This window comes from Elephantulus edwardii, unplaced genomic scaffold (assembly GCF_000299155.1).
Source record: "Elephantulus edwardii isolate Elephantulus edwardi_28Jun2011 unplaced genomic scaffold, EleEdw1.0 scaffold00006, whole genome shotgun sequence".
Lineage (NCBI taxonomy): Eukaryota > Metazoa > Chordata > Mammalia > Macroscelidea > Macroscelididae > Elephantulus > Elephantulus edwardii.
Window position 1 is genome coordinate 7,644,361 of NW_006399756.1, and position 18,465 is coordinate 7,662,825.

Below are 18,465 nucleotides of genomic sequence, written 5' to 3' on the forward strand. Positions count from 1 at the left end.
TTAGTTTGGACATAAAATATCGCTGTCGGACCTTGAGCCCACCCAGTAGACATGGAAGAAAATCCTTCTTATAAATGGAAATGGATTCCTAGTGACAGACTTTATAATGCTGGGGAAACCTACCTTTGTGTGTGCACGGAGCAGGGACCGGCTCGGCTGGAAGGAGAACAAAGGGTTTTTCTAAGCCCTCAAATCCTTGTGGGGGTTTCCACCGGTGATTTACAACTTGGAGGCAGGCTCCGGTGGACCCAGGTGGGAAGGCAGCATGCCAGGGCTTTTAAAATGTGCATGCTCCTGACTGTACCCCTGAGGAGAGATGTGGTGAAGTGGATTTGAGTAACTGCTGTGCGTCTGCTTTGTCTTATTGTCCTAAGAATGCATTTCCCAGACATTTACCAGTGCAGTAATTTTTCCATGCGTTATCGAGTGATAGTGTGAGAGAGACCCCACTTTATTTCTATAATATTACAGCCTTGGAAGCCCTCCCACACCCCCAGGACAGATCTGTCCTAGCCCTCAGGGCTGCTAGAGTTGGAGTCAATGCTATGACAACAGTGTGGGGGAACAGTCATATGATTATGCTTATGACATTGTTCAATCATCATCATTTCTATCCTTTCCCTAACGAATCCATCTTTTTCTTTATACATTTGCCCATTTTATGCTAAGTGACATCACACGGTGTGCGTTCTTTTGGATCTGACTTATTTTGTTCAACACGACATTGTGAAGATTCATCCATGTGGCAGCATGGACTCTTCATGGCTGAGCAATATTCCATCGTATGCGTGGAGATGGAATATGAACACAACATGTGGGTCGCTATGAGTCGTCTATGACTCGACGGCATCAAACAACAATAACAATGACGATGACCAAGAGAGAGCTACGTTGGCCTAGTGGAAAGGAAGCTGTGCTACCAAGCCGAAGGTGGGTGATTGTCCTCTGTGGCCCTCGGCCAGGTTCAAATTGTCTTCCTGTCAAACATTCTTCTAGGTGGTATAGCACTGGTCTGTGCGTTGCTGTACAGAGGTAACTCGTGGTTGCTGTGATGCTGAACACTGTGACAGTGATGTGCCAGTTGTGGTAAGGGGCACCCATGGTGGACAGTGTTGGCTGGAGCTTCCCGACTAAATCAAGCCTGGAAGCAGGAGCAGCATCCACTTCCAAAATGGCTTGCCTCCGGAAACCCTATGTACGAACAGTGCTCAGGCCGTTCGTTCATAGGGTTGCTATGAGTCATCTACGACTCGACGGCATCAAACAACAACAACAAACGTGAGTGAAGAGCGTTTTGTTTATCTGCTCAGCTGCCGATGGCTACATCTGTTGTTTCTACCACTACCGACTGTGACTAGTGTTCTAGTGAATGTTGGCTGCATGTTTCTGTTTGAGTTCCTGCTTTCCGTTTTTGGGGTGTGTGCTGAGAATGCAGATTTCTAGGCCACTGTGGATTTATTTTGAAGCGTGGTCAGTGTTGGTGATTTTAAGAAGGCAACACAGCTTGAGCCCTGAGTGGTCTTTTTTGTTTTTCTACCGTCTGGAGTCGTGGAGTGCTGTCATGTAAACTGCAGCTCAGCAGTTCTACCAACAGCAGAGTGGACTCGTGCCCAAGCTGTCTGCATAGGCTCCACCCTGCTCGAGCCCAGGACAGTCCCGGTGGGATTCCTTGAGGATCTTCCACTCTTTCAACAACCTTCTATTTTCCGAGGGCCAGCATCTTTTCACAAGCTGCCTACAGCGTTCTAAGGAGCACACTGGTCGCACTTCCTCCAAGAAAGATTTGCTCATTCTTTTGGAAATTCATGGGACTCAGTGCTCTTTGCCAACACCCTGACTGAATATTGTTGAGCTGAATATTATAACTGAATACTCTTCAGCTAGAAAGAGAAAGTTTTATTGTTTTTATAAGCACCTGTCTTTAAGATTGAACGAGAATCCCAGAACACTTAATTGTGCATTATACGTATGACAACATCCCAGAATAACAGGTTGGTTGCAAAAAAGACTGGAGGGGGGTGGGGAGGTACGTCATCATGCAATAGTGAACGAATATTAAAAAAAATGTGACTGGGAGAGGGAGAATGGAGGGAGAGAGAGTAAAAGATGCAACAGTGAATGAATAAAAATCTGGCTTTTCTGTAAACTTTCATTAAAATCACAACTAAAAGAAAAAATTTTATGTAAAAAATTGTGCTCATACAAACCCTGTCCCTCGACTTAGGAGCTATTGTAAGAACAGAGGAAGGGAACACTGCATGGTTTAAATTCAGGGAAAGTGGACAGCAGGGTTTGATCCTTTCTCCATATCAATTCAGCCTATACCCTGCACATATCATTCAAGATGCTGGACTCTATGAAGAAGACTATGGCATCTGGATTGGAGGAAGACTCATTAACAACCCGTGTTATGCAGATGACACAATCTTGCTTGCTGACAGTGAGGATTTGAAACACTTATTGCAGCGGATCAAAGAAATAATAGCTTTCAATATGGGTTGTATCTCAACATCAAAAAGACAAAAATCTTACCACTGAACCAATAGGCAATATCATGATAGATGGAGAAAAGATTGAAACCGTCATTGACTTCATCTTACTTGGATCCACAATCAACACCCTTGGTACCAGTAGTTGGGTGATCAGGAGACATATTGCACTGGAAAATCTGATGTCAGGGATCTCTCCTTAGCTCCAAGGAGCAACGATATCAGTTTGAATTTAAGGTGTGCCTGATTCAGACCATGATGTTTTCCGTCACTTGCTATGGACAATGAATAAGGATGACAAGAAAAAGAATTGATGCCTTTGAGTTGTGATGTTGGAGAAGAACACTGAACACACTATGGACAACCAAAAGAGCAAACAGATTAAGTCTTGGAAAAAGTACAGCTGGAGTGTTCTTTGGAGGCAGCGATGGTGAAGCTTTGTCTCATGTACTTTGGGCGTGTTTCTAGAAGAGGCTGTTTCTTGGAAAGGGACATCATGCTTTGAAAGGTGGAGGGTCAGTGAAGGAGAGGAAGACTCTCAGTGAGAGGACCAACACAGTAACTGCAACAATGGTCTCCAGGGTGTCAGAGATGATGAGGGTGACAGAGGACGCACAGGAGTCAGGTCTGTTCACAGTGGCACTGTGAGTCATACTCAACAGTACCTAACAACAACAACAACATAGGTGTCTTTTTGTCACACAGTCCCTGGACGACAGGAGAGCATATTACAGATGATTGTAATGATTGGCATTTTCTCATTTATTCTTTGTGCCAATTGCTTTCTAAAAGAATCGGAATGTTATGGGGATAATGTAAGATTACTTCATTTTACCCAAGAATGAATTGTTATATGCCGTCAAGTCAGAACTTACGCATAGGTGACCCCTCAGTGGGTGTTCAGAGGCTGTAAATCCCATGGGAGGAGATTGCCCGTCTCTCTCTTCTGAGGAGGAATTGGTGGATTTGAACCAGCATAGCTCCTCACCAGTAGGCCACCAGAACTTCTTAAAGAACTAATTAGGTGACATAAAATTGATCAGTTCATTCAATTCACTGGAAAAGAGGAAAGAAATCAGTTAAGTCAATTGACTTCAGTCTTCCCATTTTAAACACTGGAAACACTGTGGAAATGATATTAGTGATTTGTGTCTTGGGGAGAATGTTTGAGTTAATATAAAATTCTCTATGGGTACAAGTAGAGTAGAAGAAAAACGATTCTCAGCTAAATTTTTCTCTTTCATTGGGCTCATAATCTTTAATGTTTTCTCTTACACAAATCGTTAGCTTTCAAGTGCCATTGAGACAACTATTAGCAGTTAGCTGGGGATGTGAAGGGGGGAGTGGCTCCCACTTGGAGTGAATTCCTATCGATCGTGTTAGTTGCCATAGATGCTGCTCCCATTCATGGCATCTCCTCGTGCAGAGCGGCACTGCCCCAGAGGGCTTTCTTGGCTGTAATCTCTGTCATTCACTAAGTCACTCATTGCCACTGAGTCGGAACCAGCTCATAGCCAGCCTTCTGGTGGCTTTTCGGAGGCTGTGAATTGCACTGCGGGGATTGCCAACTTTCTCCCACTGAACACCTGCCTTTGGGTTGGCCATGCAACTCCTTGGGCAGAGGGTGGACTTGAACCACCAACTTTTCAATTAGCAGGTGAGCACTTGACTGCCACACAAAGAGATCTCTTCTCTTATTCCAGAAAACCTTTTAAGAAACAGAAGCCATAAGGCAGTTGGTTAATTTGCTTATAATAACCTTTGAAAGACTGAAGGACACCAATCTAGAAGGAAAGAGGGAGAGAAGTATAGAAATATAGTGGGCATCTACGACCACCCCGCTCCCAGCACCTGTTTCGATCACCCTCGTTTGTCCATCTGTCATGCTGCTCAATGCCAAGGAAGTAGAAGTCAATAAATCAAAGGGTGTATTATATTATGCAAGTCTCTTGCAAAATACCTCCTTCAAGTGATAAAGATCAAAGATATTTTGAAACCTAAAATGCCCCTGATCCAAGTCATGGGTCCCCCGACCCCAAGAACCTATTTTGTATAGGAAAGTTGGACACTGAAAAAAAAGAACGATGCCTTTGAATCGTGGTGCTGGCAAAGAGTATCTCTACACCATGGGCTGCCAAATGGTTGGGCTCATCTGTTTGGAAAAAGTGCAGCATGAAAAAAAAAAAAAGAAAAAAAATGCAGCATGATGATGTTAGAACCAGGATGATAAGACTTAATCTCACAAACTCTTGTTGTGCTATCAGGAGGGGTCAGTCCTTGGAAAGAGACATTGTGCTTGACAAAGCAAAGGTTATTGAAAAGAAGGCTCAGAACAGGATGGATCATGGTCCCAGTAATGGTGTCCGTCATGGCAACACGTTCAGACTAGCCCAGGACTGGGCAGTGTTTTGTTTGGTTGTGCAGGGTCACAGTGAGTTCTAACCCAGGGACAGTGGCACTTGACAACCACAGAAACTGTCCAGTGTGTTGATGAGCAGAATGAGGGTCCGAATCCGCTTGTCACGTGCTTGATGGAAGCGATAGTTAGACGTGAATCCTGCTCGCCCGTGTCCAGAGGCCGAACTTGAGCGACACCCCCACCACCCCTTGTTCCTCAGCTGCCAAGTGAGGAGGACCACGTGCTAGGGCCCCAGCTAGCATACGAGGTCCACAAGGTGAAGTGAAGCAAGTGCAGCGAAGTGTGGAAGTGTGGTGGTGGTGGTGTTAGTGCCGTTAAGTCAACTATGACTCATGGCCGCCTTACGGACAACAGAGCTGAACCTTGCCCTGTATCGTGCCATCCTCCTGATCGGGTCACTGGACCAATCTGCCGTGTCGAGGGTTTTCTCTGACCCTCCTCCTATCACAGCATGATGCCTTTGCTCAAGGACTGTCCCATCCTGACCACACAATGTCCTGACCACACGCTGTCCTGACCACACGCCATCCTGACCACACACCGTCCTGACCACATTCCCAAAGTAAAGTCTGGTACCCTAATGGATAGAATTGCACGCCTAACCCAAAGATGAAAAGCTAATTAAAAAAAATATTTTCAAGGACTGAAACCTTCCCTGCTGACCCTCTTGGTTGTGGCTTCTCAGATGGAAGATAAGTAATCTCCTCCCGTGAGATTTACAGCCTCGGGAAACCTGCTGGTGGTCAGCTGAGTTGATTCCTACTCCATGGCAATGACTTTGACAGCATTGTGGGTGGGGTTGAGGGACAAACAAGAGAGACTGAGGCACCTGAGACCAGTGGCAGCCAGGAGGTAGGGCCACCCGCTAGGCTGCAGAGCTGGAGCCCAGGAGGGGTCTGCAGGCTTCAGCTGAACGTAGCCACCACCTGGGGCTCTGAGGCCAAGGGAAAGAATTGGGCAGATCTCTCACCTCCATCTATCATCCCAATCAGGAATGACCCTTGAGGATTTTCCGTCCACAGAGGCTTGTCTCCAGGATACAGGGCAGAACAGGAGGGGCGGGACTGCAAGGTGTGTTGCACAATGTAGGCGGCCAGGAAATGCTGCATCCAAGAAAATCTCCCACAGATTTTGATTCCTCTGAGTTCAGGTGTCTCCCCAACTCTCTGTTGGCAGAACTTCCTAGTTTCCACAACAGCAGCCTCATATCTAAATGGAATCTCACAAACCAAGCAAATTTCCCTAGAGGTCAAATGGAAAAGAAATTCACCGACTAGAGCGAATAGAGGGAGCTCTGGTGGCCTAGTGGTAAAGAGTTTTACTTCCAACCTAAAGGCAGGAGGTCCAAAACCACCAGCCCCACAGAGGAAGATGGACAATCTCCTCCCATGAGAATGGCGACCCCTGAAAAGCCTCTGGAGGACCAGCTATGGGCATGTTCCAACTCAGCTGACACATAACAACAAACAGAAGACACAATAGTGCAGTGAGGAATCGCAAGCCAGACCTGAGAACCAAGAAGAAGCCTGATCGAAAGATGCTGAGGCTCTGGGGTGGGGGTGGGGGGCGCGGGGTTGAGATATGAACAAACACATCAAGGGCTAAATGAGAAAGAGTAATTCTGTAATAATGACATCAGGCCACTTCAAAGGACACTGCCATTTAAACCACGCCGTCTCCACGTAGTAGTGAGGGGAAAGTCTTCTAGCTTCATAATTATAATCATAGTTGCCATAACAACTTAGGATCTCTCTCCTCGAGCATCTTTCTCAAAATGCTATTTTTAGCAAGGGCTGTGCCTGAGCATGTCTTTTTCTTTATATAGCAGCTAATTTTTCAAATTACTGATCTTTCGGAAAACAATTCCATTTTAGCTCTCCCTGCACGTTGAAGTCTCAGGGATAATTAGAGAAATGAGCAGGTGTGGAAGTCCGCCCAGAAAAAATGCTATAAAAGTATTGATTTCCTGACAGCCTTTGTTCCAACAGAACATTCTCTGGACCCAGATGTTCTATTGTTCCCTGTCAATCGGGTTAACGGAAGTCTTCGCTGTGGGGCTCATGAATATTTTAAAAATTATTAGCTGTGCAAGGCATTTGCAGGTCCTTCGACAAGCACAGAATCATGTCGCAAGCAGAAATGACCTCCATTGAAGCCAGACTCTGAGAACTCATGCACAAACCCTGGCTTACCTTTCCTCACAGACACTCACCGAGGAGACCCCAGCGGTCTGACTTTATGGGATGCCTGAGAACCCAGGCAGGCAGGCCAGGCAGGATTCTGAGGCTTCCTTTGACCTCCCAGTTACCCACTACTGCTGCCCAGGGACCAGGTCTGCTTTCACAGCATGGCTGAAATCCAAGGAGAGTTAGCACATTGTGTAAGCTTACCCTAGAGAGTTATGAGTTGTCTAAGACTCAACAGCACTTAATAACGAGAGAGCTCTGTTTGCCTCATGGATAGAAAGTGATGCTACCAAGCCAAAGGTGGGTGATTTTAATCTGCGGCCCTCAGGCCTGGTTTTAATTGGTTTTGGTCAAACATTCTTCTAAGTGGTATAGCACCGGTCTGTCCATTTGCTATACAGAAGTTAACTCATGGTTACTGTGATGCTGAACACTGTGACACTGATGTGTCAAATGCGATAATGGTTACCCATGGTGGACAGTGTTTGGTGGAGCTCCCCAATTAAAACAAGCTTGGAAGCAGGATTGGCATCCACTTCCCAAATAGCTTGCCTCTGGAAACTCTATGAACTTGGAGAAATGATGAAAGTTATACAAGTGTTCAGGTCTTTCGTTCATTGGGTCACTAAGAATCATCTATGACTCAACAGCACTTAACAACAATAACAACACTAACCACCACTCTAGAGTAAGCTCCACAGACATTATCTGGGAGGATCTCTTGTGGCATAGCACTGTTAACCACAAAGTTAGTGGTTCAAATCCACGCTGCTGTGAGAGAAAATGTTGGGCAATCTCTTTCCTTAAAGATTTACAGCCTCGAACAGTGGGTGGAGGAAGGCTCTGAGTCGCCTCGATGTCACTAGGATTTTTGGGAGTTTAACATCCTTTTAAGGAGTCTTGGTGAAAAAGCACTTAAGCATTTGGCTAGTAACAGAAAGGTCAACAGTTCAAGCCTACTAACCACCCCATAGGAAAAAGACATTTGCTTCCACGAAGCTGAGGGCATAGGTACCCCTATGGGCTGTCCTACTGTGCCGTGTAGGGTCGCAAAGCACAGCAGAGGTGGTGAGGAGGGCGCTGGGTGGGTGGGGTTGTGTTCTGTTGTGTGTGGGTCACAATGATTTAGGGTTGACTCATGAGTTGACTCGACGGCACCTAACAACAACAGCAAACACTGTCTAACAGTAGCACCAGCAAGGAGGGGGTGAGCTGTGTGTGACTCCCAGCAGCCCCAAGAGCACAGTCGATGGCTGCGTGTATTCCTCAGGCTGTAACTCCTCCTGTGGCCGGACTGCCGGCCGCATCCTTCTCCCCGGGAGCAGCCCATGGGTTCAATCCGCTGACTTCCATCACCGTCCACTGCTCTCGTTGTTGTTGTGTATCGCCAAGTTGGAACCAACCCATAACTGACCCTTCAGGGGGGTTTTCACAGGGATATTGTCATCCTTCTTCCACAGAGCAGCTGGTGGATTCGAACCACATGCCTTTTTGATTGCAGCACAGCTTCTCATAACTTATTGTTCCTGAAAAGTCTTTAGACAAGATTATTCACAAGCAAAGATTTGTGGAGAATTTTCTGTCTTTTCATTACTCTGCAGGTTTCCTTGGAGGACATGACATTGTTAAATGTTGTTGAGTCCACTGCAGCTTACAGCAACCCTGTGACAACAGGCCCCCCCTTGCCCTGTCACATGCCATCGCCACACTGTCTGCCACATTCCAGCCTGCGGTTGGGGTTGCTGTCAACCCCTTTTATTGAGAGCCTTCCTGTCTTTCACTGACCCTGAAATTAGTACACTGTTGTGTACCATTGAGCTGGAACCAACCCACATCTGACCCTCCGGTGGGTTTTCAGAGGTGGTTAAATGCCCATCCTTCTCCTGCAGGGCAGCTGGTGGACTTGAACTGCAGGCCTCAGGATTGCAGCGTCTTGTCACTAGGCCACCAGAGCTCCCTATAATAAAGTAGCCACTAGTTTGTGTCCAGGAGGTGACAAAGCATATCCCTGACTGTGTTGCCCTTTGGTGGGTGCTGAGTGTCAAGTTTAGGGGTTAGGTGAGCCCCTGATTCCAGGTGGAGGGGTGCACTTTGAATGCATGGAGAGCATTATGCTTCCTCCATAGGAAGCAGCTTGGTAAGTGGTTTTTCAGAGGGAACTGCTGTCTCTTGGTAAATGAGTCTCTCAGAGGGAATTGCTAGTCTCTTGGTAAATGGGTCTTTTGGAGGGAACTGCTGGTCTCCTCAGGTGCAGGACAGACCACCTTGCAAAGGGGTCAGAAGTGTCCAATAGCCTGTCCAGGGCCACCAGGATGCTCTAGGATATCAGCCCAGGAAGAGGTGATTTTAACACTGTGATCTAAGAAGCTGTCATGTATTCTTGTCGTTCCATCGAGTCGGAACTGACCCATAGCTGACCCTGCAGCGGCTTTTCAGGGGCAGTAATTGCACAGGAGGAGATTACCGTCCAGTACTGATCCAAGTCTTCTACGAGGAGCCCAGGGATAAGGGGCAGGCTGCTAGCCAGTGGTCAGTGCTTTGAACCCACCGCCTACTCCAAGGTAGAAAGCTGAGGCCGTCTGCTTCCACAGAGATCACAGGTCGGCCTGTCCCGGAGGGAGTGGGCGTCAGGGGCTGGGGTTTCCATTTGGTGGTAAAGGAAGGTGGGTGTAGGTTGCTTTGGGAGTACTCCGTCTGGGAAGCTGAGAGTGAGGGAACCAGGTCTCCGCAGATAGGCTGGGCTGGGATGTGGGATGAGGCTGAGAGACAAGAGAATGAGGTCAGCTTTGCTACCCTGTCTTTCTAAACTCCATTAACCGACAGATTCCCGGTGTGCAGCTTCTGAGTGTGGGCCATGGGGACCACTGAGGGGAGCCGACAGGGCCAGCGGCTGGGAGCACTGCCATCGATGTGATCAATGTTTGCTCTGTGTGTGCTGCTGCTTTAATTACGTCTCTCCAGGGAAACAAACAGCCAGCAATAGCGGGGGGAACAGTGAGCAGTGGGGCGCTTGTACGGATTGCCAGCAGGTGGTGGGAGTCAGGTCTGGGCAGATCGATCTCCGGATGTTTACTGCGCACCACAGAGGAGGGGCACGTGTGTGCCCACGTGTGTGATTTCATTTACCTAAGATGGACCAGGAAAGGGGTCGTTCCTGGCAGCACAACTGGGTAAGTGCTCAGGTATTGACCAAAAGTTGGTGGTTCAGACCCTGCTGGGAGTGCATGGGAAGAAAGGCCTGGCAAGCCCCTGGAACCTTCTGGAGCACAGCTCTACCGCACCACTCAAAGGGCTGCTGGGAGTGGTGACTGACCAGATGACAGATGATTTGTCTCTAGCAGGAAAGAAGTGGCATGTCTTCAGGGTTTGCATGGCTACCACAAACTCATGCCCCCTGCCTCCCAGCCCTGACTGGAGCTGGAAAGACGGCCTCTCCCTGGGTTCTTACGCATCCTTGGACAATCCTAGGTTTTAGTCTTTTCTCCCAAAAAAATGAACACGAGAGACCCCAAACAAAACAAACCAACCAACAAAATATTGCTGTCCTGTTGATCCTGACTCAGGAGTGTTGAGGACAGAAGAACGGTGTGCGGTAGCCACGCTGGGAATCTTCACAGGTTGACTGTTAGGTGTTTCTCTTACAGAGCAGTCAGTGAGTTTGAACTACTGACCTTTTGATTAGCACTTGAGCACCAAACCACAGCTCCCCCAGGCTTCCTTGGGAACCAGGAGACTCATACCCATGTTAACGTGGCCAGAATAACTGATGGGCTTCATGGACACCAAGGGTCCCACTTCACCACTGTGAGAGCTGTAGGTCTGGGCTGGGGACTGACATCCGCATGTTTGGCTGGATTGAAGCTCAACATCAAGAAAACAAAGCTTCTCACCCGTGGGCCAATTGGCAGCATCAGTATGGATGATGAAGAGATTGAGATAGTTAACGGTTTTAGTTTACTTGGCTCCACAATCAACACTCTTGGTAACAGCAGCCAGGAAATCAGGAGATGAATTGCATTGGGAAAGTCAGCTGTGAGGGACCTCTCAAGAGTACTGAAGTGTAACGACATCACACTGGAGACTAAGGTGTGCCTGATCCAGGCTATTGTTGTTGTTGTTGTTATGTGCCGTCGAGTCGTTTGCAACTCATAGCGACCCTATGTACAACAGCCCTAAACCCTGCTCTATCCTGTGCCAATCTCATTGCCTCTGACACACCCATCCCGATTACCCCAGTCACTGAATCAATCCACCTCATAGAGGGTCTTCCCCTCCCGCGCTGTACCTCTACTCTACCCAGCATGATGTCCCTCTCCAAAGACCTGTCTCTCCTTACAACATGTCCAAAGTATGTCAGACGAAGCCCCAGAATCCTTGCCTCTAAGGAGCAGCCTGGTTTAACCCTCTCTAGGATGAATCTATTTGTTTTCTTGGCAGTCCATGGTACATTCAATACTCTTCTCCAGCACCACAGCTCAAAGGCGTCAATTCTCCTTCTATCCTCCCTAGTCATTGTCCAACTCTCGGATGCATAGTCTTCGCAATTAGGTGCTATGCATCCGAGAGTTGGACAGTGAATAGGGTTGATAGAAAAAGAGTTGATGCCTTTGAGCTGTGGTGCTGGAGAAGAGTTTGACTATGCCATGGACTGCTAGGAGAACAAACAGGTTTGTCCTGTAGAGGCTGAAGCCAGAATGCTCCTTGGAGTCAAGGATTCTGAAGCTTCGTCTGACATACTTTGGGCATGTTGCAAGGAGGGACTGATCCTTGGAGAGGGACGTCATGTTTGGGAGAGTGGAAGGGAGGCGCAGGAGAGGAAGACCCTCAATGAGATGGATCGATTCTGTGAGTGGAGTGGTGGGAATGAGTGTGTTTGAGACAGTGAGGTTGGCACAGAATAGAACTGGCATTTAGGGCTCTTGTACATAGGGTCGCTATGAGTCGCAAACGACTCGATGACACATAACAACAACAAGGTCTCTGCTGGAGGTGGTGCAGGATGCCACTCAGTGAGACCAAGCCGCTGTCTGAGGCCCCTTTGGGCCTGGGTGCCAGGTGGTCCAGGGCGACCTGGCGTGTGTCTCCTACACTCTGCTGGAACTATTTGCTGCTGTTCTGTACTGACCTGGTGTGTCCTCTGTGTTCCTGGCTTCAGATCACACAGCCCAGTGAGGGAGCTCGGGAACACACCCTGGAGAAGCTGAGCCCTGACCCAGTGGTGGCCGTGGGCCAGCCCAAGTCTGCCGGGAGAGGCTTATGGGGAGGAGGTGCTTCTGGAAGAGGGTGGGCAGCAGTGACCCCACTAAGGCTGCGGGCCAGCCCAGATCCGTGGGGAGTGGGTTGGGAGGAAAAGGGTCCTCTTCTGCAGAGACTCTGTGGCTCTGGATGCACCTGTCTGTGCAGGTCTGGGTTTGGTAATCAGGTCCAGGCCTCCTGGGCCTCTGGCCGCAGCCCGCAGCCCCTTTCCCTTCAACATCCCCATTCCACCTTGACCTGCAGCCTCAGGACCCAGAGGGCTTGTCCCCAGTGACATCCTGGCAAGGCCACCTCTGTGTGCACAGTAAGAGAAGACAAGCCTCACACAGGAGGCCAGTGAGTTCCAGCTGCTCTGGGCAAGGCCTTCCCACTGCACAGGCTCAGAGCATGGCTCCCCATTCCCAGGGAAACAGAGACCCCAGTGGAGAGGCCTCCTCCAGGCACCTAGATTCTGCTCAGTGGGATCCCTGAAATCACAGAATCAAAGGAACCAGCAAGGTGATAGTCCAACCCTAGGCTTGAGGGGTCAGTTTGTCGCTTTGATAGAGCACTCTGCAAAGACATCCAGGCATGAATTCTTGGAACATGAGAATAAGTTAGGTTATGCGTACAAAAGGACCTTAAAGATACATTTAAGATTTTAGGCCTTCAGATAGGGTGACTGTCCTGAGTGGGCCCAATCCAACCACATCAGTCCTTGAAAAAACGACACTTCCCACTCACCTCAATCTTTGCTGTTGTTAGGTCTATTGAGTCAAGTTCAACTCGTGGCGACACCATGAACAACAACAGATCTGAACCCTGTCCTATCTCGTGCCATTTTCATGTTCTCTGACACTCTTGAGGCCATTGCTGCAGTCACCCTGTCAGTCCATCTTGTTGGGGTTCTCCCTCTTTCACTGGCCTTCCACCTTTCTGAGCACGTTGGTCCTCTCCGGAGACTAGTCTCTCCTAACAACACTCCCAACGTTTGTGAGGTGACGTCTTGTCTTCTTTTCCTCTAATTGGCATCCTCAGTCCTAGGCTTCTCAAACTCATCGTCAAGTCAGAACTGGCCCTTAGTCACCTCAGCATTGGACTTCCCAGGACAGAAAATCGCACCGGAGGAGACTGCTCCTCTTTGGCCCCCAGAGCCAGTGACGTGGGAGAGGCAACACACAGCTATTGTTGTGAGGTGACATCAAAGCCAGTCTCAAGGGGAAATGAGCTATGGGGTCTGATGCATGGTACAGCGGGGACAAGCTTTGGGAACATCTTGCTGAGAGAATATCAGGCCCAAAAGGACAGATACTGTTATGACCTCTTATGTGAAATAAAAAAAAAAAAATTAGTGGTTATAATGAATAGAAGAGGGAATGAAGAGGCTTTTGCGTCGGGTCTGTAGAGCGTATGTTACCAGTGCTGGAAGAACTTGGAAAAGGATCTAAAATAGTGGGGCCCACACCATGGAGAATATAGTCCATGTAACTAAGCTACACAGGCAGAGATGCTCAACTGTCGAATGCTTTGCTGCGTGTATCTTTGCCACAATTAAAACCCCCATCACATGTGGGGGAAGCAGAGACCTAGAAATGAAAGCTGGAGGAAGTCAGAGTGGATGCCGTGAGAGGACCTTGCTGTCTCTGCAATGGGAGGTCCACATGGGAGGCCACAGAGAGGCCTTAGCATGCTCTTGGATGGTATGGGAAGGAGGTCACCGCTTCTTGGCCTCTCACTGACCACCAGCAAGGGAAGGGGCAGGTCCAGCCACAAGGCACAGAATGCAGCCACGGCTCCTCCAGAGCCGTTGGTAAGCGTGGCTGGGGCTGGTCTGACTCACAGCTGATCTTTGTAAAACCGAAAGAAAACACTGTCTGACTCTGAGCCACCCTCACAATCTCTGCTGCGCTTAGTCACTGTGCCAGTACGTCTACTTGAGGGTCTTCTTTTCCTTCCTTGACCCCTTTGCCAAGCAGGATACCCTTCTCCAGGGACCAGTCCTTCCCGGTAGCATGTCCAGGGTATGTGTAACCAAGTCTCTACAGAGCAGTCTGGCTGCACTTCCAAGACAGATTTGTTTGTTCTCTTGACAGTCCCTGATACATTCAATATTCTTGGCCAACACTACAACTAAAAGACACCGATTCTTCTTTGATCTTGCATATTCATCATCCAGCTTTCACATGCATGAGAAGCAGTCGGAAATACCGGCTTAGGCCAGATGCCACCGAGTTTGAAGTGACATTTTTGCTCTTTAGCATTTTAAGGAGGACCTTGGCAGTGGACTTGCCCATTGGACTACATCATTTGATTTTTTTTGTCTGCTGCTGTCATGGGTGTTGGTTGTGGAGTCAAGTGAAATGAAATCCTTGTTAACTCCAATCTTTTTCCTCTATCACAATGCTGCTTATTGGTCCAGTGTATGATTTTAAACTAGTGTGATTCGGTCTGGACTTCTAACCGACAGAACACTGGTATATCAGCAGACGGTTTTAAGCATTCAGTTGGTAGCAATTTTTCATAGCAGCTACGTAAGGCAGACATACTGCTTTTTCCAATGTCCTCCATCAGGCCCAAGAAGTCACAGGGACCGGACTGGCTGGTCAAGGGTGGGAGGTATTTTCTCCAAAGGCGGAGAGCTCCTGCCAGACTCTGGAGGCGCCACTGTACAGGGATCTGCTCTGTGGGTGACTTAAACGTCCCTTTCTGTTTCCTGCATGCTGGTCCTCAGATAACACTGTCCCGTGTGGTGTTCAGGTGGAAACAAGGGTCCTCTAGGGTGACTGGATCCACTACCCCGGGGCCTTGACAATCTGGATCCTGGAGGCTGAGCCAACTGATGGCCAGAAAGGGAAGCACACCTAGTTCAGAGTCTGTTAGGGCCAGCCGGGCAGGCGGCTAGCTCTGTTTCCAGCTGGACCTTGGGTGAATCTCTTACCCCTTTTAGATCTACTTCACCTGTAAAAGCCACAGATTGGGGCAAAGGGCCGCCAAATGTCCGTGTACTTTTAAATCTTGGGAAGCAGGCAGGCAAGGCAGCATGCAGACCTGGCTGGGGAATTGGAGACTGTCAGGGCTGGACGCACAAGCCCCAGCACCTGCCCCCAGGGCCCGCCTCGGCGCCCGGGCCGCGGAGGGAGGAGGGCAGGAGGGCGGGGCCGGCCTCTGGAGCCCGCCCCACTCCCAGGCGCGCCCCAGCCCTCCAGGCCCCGCAGTGGGCCGCTCACACCCAGATCTGCGCCCCTGGGGCCGCAGTCTGCGCTGCCGGCTCCCACGACCCTGCCCCGGCCACAGTGCGAAGCAGGCATGGCCCACTGGGGCACCGCCGCCTCGGTGCGGGTATTCGTGCTCCTGCTGGTAGTCCTGGCCCAGGCTGGGACGCAGACGTCTGTGCCAGAGTACCCTGACTACAACGTGCAGGAGAGCTGGAGCCCGGAGCCCTACTATGCACGTCCTGAGCCCGATTCCTCCCCAGCGCCACCCTCGGGGACCAGGCAGGAGGAGCACCAACCGCTAGCGCCCAGGCCGCCCAAGAAGGCGACCAAGTTTAAGAAGGGACCTAAGAAGGAGAAGTTGGCTCTGGAGACGCCACTGCCACCAGGTAAGTAACTTCTGCGCTGCGTGTGAAGGCAGGCGGGGCGCAGCTCCTGGGACAGCTAACTCTGCCCCTGTGCTTTCTACTGGGAGTGGATGAGAGAGTCTGCGACCACCTCACCCCCCTCACCACAGCCCCACCTCCCTGGAGACAACATTTGCGCAAACTCTGGTTCTCCCAGCGCCCAGAACTTGAATGTGATTCTCATGGGCGCCTCGATTGCGCCCAGGTGCCTGCGGAAATGCGCACTCGGGAAGCTGCCTGGAGAGCTGAGCAGCATTCCTGTGACCAAGTTTCCAATTTACTGGGCACAAGACTCTCCCTCTCTGCCAGTTTTCACTGAGCATTTCCTTGCGGGCGAGTTTCCCCTTGAGGACGGAAACAGTTGGCAGAGCGGGCTTTTGAGGAAAACTCTCCAGGTAGACGTGGACCCGCGCAGTTCCCTGCCTCTGCTCTGCGTGGATTCCTCTAACTGCCCTCTTCCTGCCCCAAAGCCCAGAGCCTCTCTGCAAATGAGGGTGTCCTGTCTTTGGTTCTTCTGCCCATATTCACCCCCACTTTAGCCTGGTTTGTACCAGCACCGTGTGGGGGACATGACTTCGTCCCAGTTTGCCACACACTTGAGGTAGTGCGACTCTCACTTGCTTCACACTCTCTCTGCTCAAGTTGTACAAGGGCTGCATCGGAGTAGTTCAAGGTTAGGGAGCAAGCAGGCTGGTGGCCAGGTGCTCCCGCCTGGCCTGAAAGCAGATCCTGCCCCTTGCTGCATTCCTGGCCTGGGAGGAATAGCCTTTGTTTGGTGAAAACTAGCCTGAAAGTCCCCTTGGGGCTCAGTTGGAAAGGAGGTGGACCCCTGAGTGGAGTCCACGGCAGCCAGTTAGAACAAGCCCTGGAATGTGCTTCTGCTTCAATTTGTGGGCCACTGTGATGATGCTGAAAGGAGCCCTGGTGGCACTGTGTGTTAAGAGTTTGGGGTGTTTATTAAAGCCTTGGTGTTCCAAACTCTCAGCTCTGCAGGAGACAGAGGTGACAATCAGCTTCCATGAAGATGGCAGCCAGGAAGCCCTGGTGCCCTTCTGCTCTACTGATCCCGGTGGGTCCATGAACTAGATAGAGGCAGTGATTAGGGATTTGATTCTGGCAATTCTGTGGCCTAGCGGTTGGGAGCTGGGCTGCCAACTCAAAAGCACATGGTTCAAATCTACAGCTGCTCTGAGGGAGAAAGACAGGCAGTCTCCTCTCCTGTGCTTTACAGCCTCTGAAAACGTGCTGGATGGTCAGTTCCACTGGACACAGCAGCATCATGGAGGCTCTGAACAAAGTGTCAGAAGCTGAAAATGTTCCCTTTGTATGTTTTGGGGGGGGTGAGTTTTGGGAATGGACAGTCGCCGGGTTGTACTGGACTGTTAATAACAGCTGCAGTAGGAAGAGACTGCATCCCTGGGGTTTTATTAGAAGTTTTAGTGAAACTCTTTGCTCTGATACTCTAGAGGTCTCCGAGGGCGGAAGGTTGTTCCTTTAAAGACTGCAGCCCAGGACTCCCACAATCTCCGTTAGAGTGGTGGTCAGTAGGTAAGTTTGAGAGGCCAGGACTCCGACAGTCTCACTGTTAGAGTGGTGGTCAGTAGGTAGGTTTGAGAGGCCAGGACTCCAGCAGTCTCCCTGTTAGAGTGGTGGTCAGTAGGTAGGTTTGTGCTTTTTGAAGGAGCCCTGGTGGCACAGTGTGTTAAGCGTTTGACGTCTAACAGATAAGTGCATGTTTCAAACCCACCAACTGCCCCTCGGGAGAAAAAGATTAAGCAGTCTGCCTCTGGAAGCCTTTGCAGCCTCTGAAGGCCATGGAGGGTAGATGTGAGTCAGAAGGGACTGGGCAGCAGAGGGATGTTTTGCTTTAGATCTCAGCTTTTAAATTCAAGGCCTTTTTTTTTTAAGGCCTTTTTCTGTTGGATCATTTGAAGTGTAGCAGCTTCTTTTGCCTTTGTTTCTGTCTGCTGGGTGTTTAACACAGACGGAGGATCTGGGGGGCATGGACTTGGAGTTGTGGTGTTCACAGAGGGTGGCAGTAGGCAGCAGGCTGGGTCCTGGGTTGTTCAAGTGCTTTGAGCTTGGCTACTAAGGGTTGATGGTTGAAAGGCTGGTTTGTGCTGCAGAGGAAATGCCTGGTACTCTTCTTCTGAAAGGTCACAGATGAGTAAGCCCTATGGAGCAGTTCTGCCCAGTGGCGCCTGGATCACCTGGCATTATTATTGACATAATGACCATGGGCTGCTTTATCTTCTTTTTGCTTAGGAGTCTAACCCTGAGCTCAGTGTTCTTTGCTGTGGGAATGGGGCTTCTGGACAGCAGTACGTTTCTCTGCAAACAGGAAGCCCAGTGCTGCAGCCTGTCTCACTTTCGACAATTGTACTTTTTAACAGCAGTGCCCTTGTGTTCACCATGACCTACTCATTCACCTGGAGGTTGGCCCTGAGAGCTCACCCCACCCAGGCTGGGTGCTGTGTGAGGCCTCTGTGCAGAGTGAGCCCCTGCCCCTTCCTCCAC

General features: G+C 49.7%; 1 protein-coding gene across 1 annotated transcript in view; it reads left to right on the plus strand.

Moving 5' to 3' along the window:
* CPXM2 (carboxypeptidase X (M14 family), member 2) overlaps positions 1 to 18,465 on the plus strand; it is a 197,881-nt gene that overhangs the window by 67,422 nt on the left and 111,994 nt on the right. The window contains exons 6-7 of the mRNA XM_006880142.1: positions 5,108 to 5,164; positions 15,438 to 15,930. Of these exons, the coding sequence (XP_006880204.1) occupies positions 5,108 to 5,164; positions 15,438 to 15,930 (550 nt within the window). The remainder of the gene's footprint in view (positions 1 to 5,107; positions 5,165 to 15,437; positions 15,931 to 18,465) is intronic.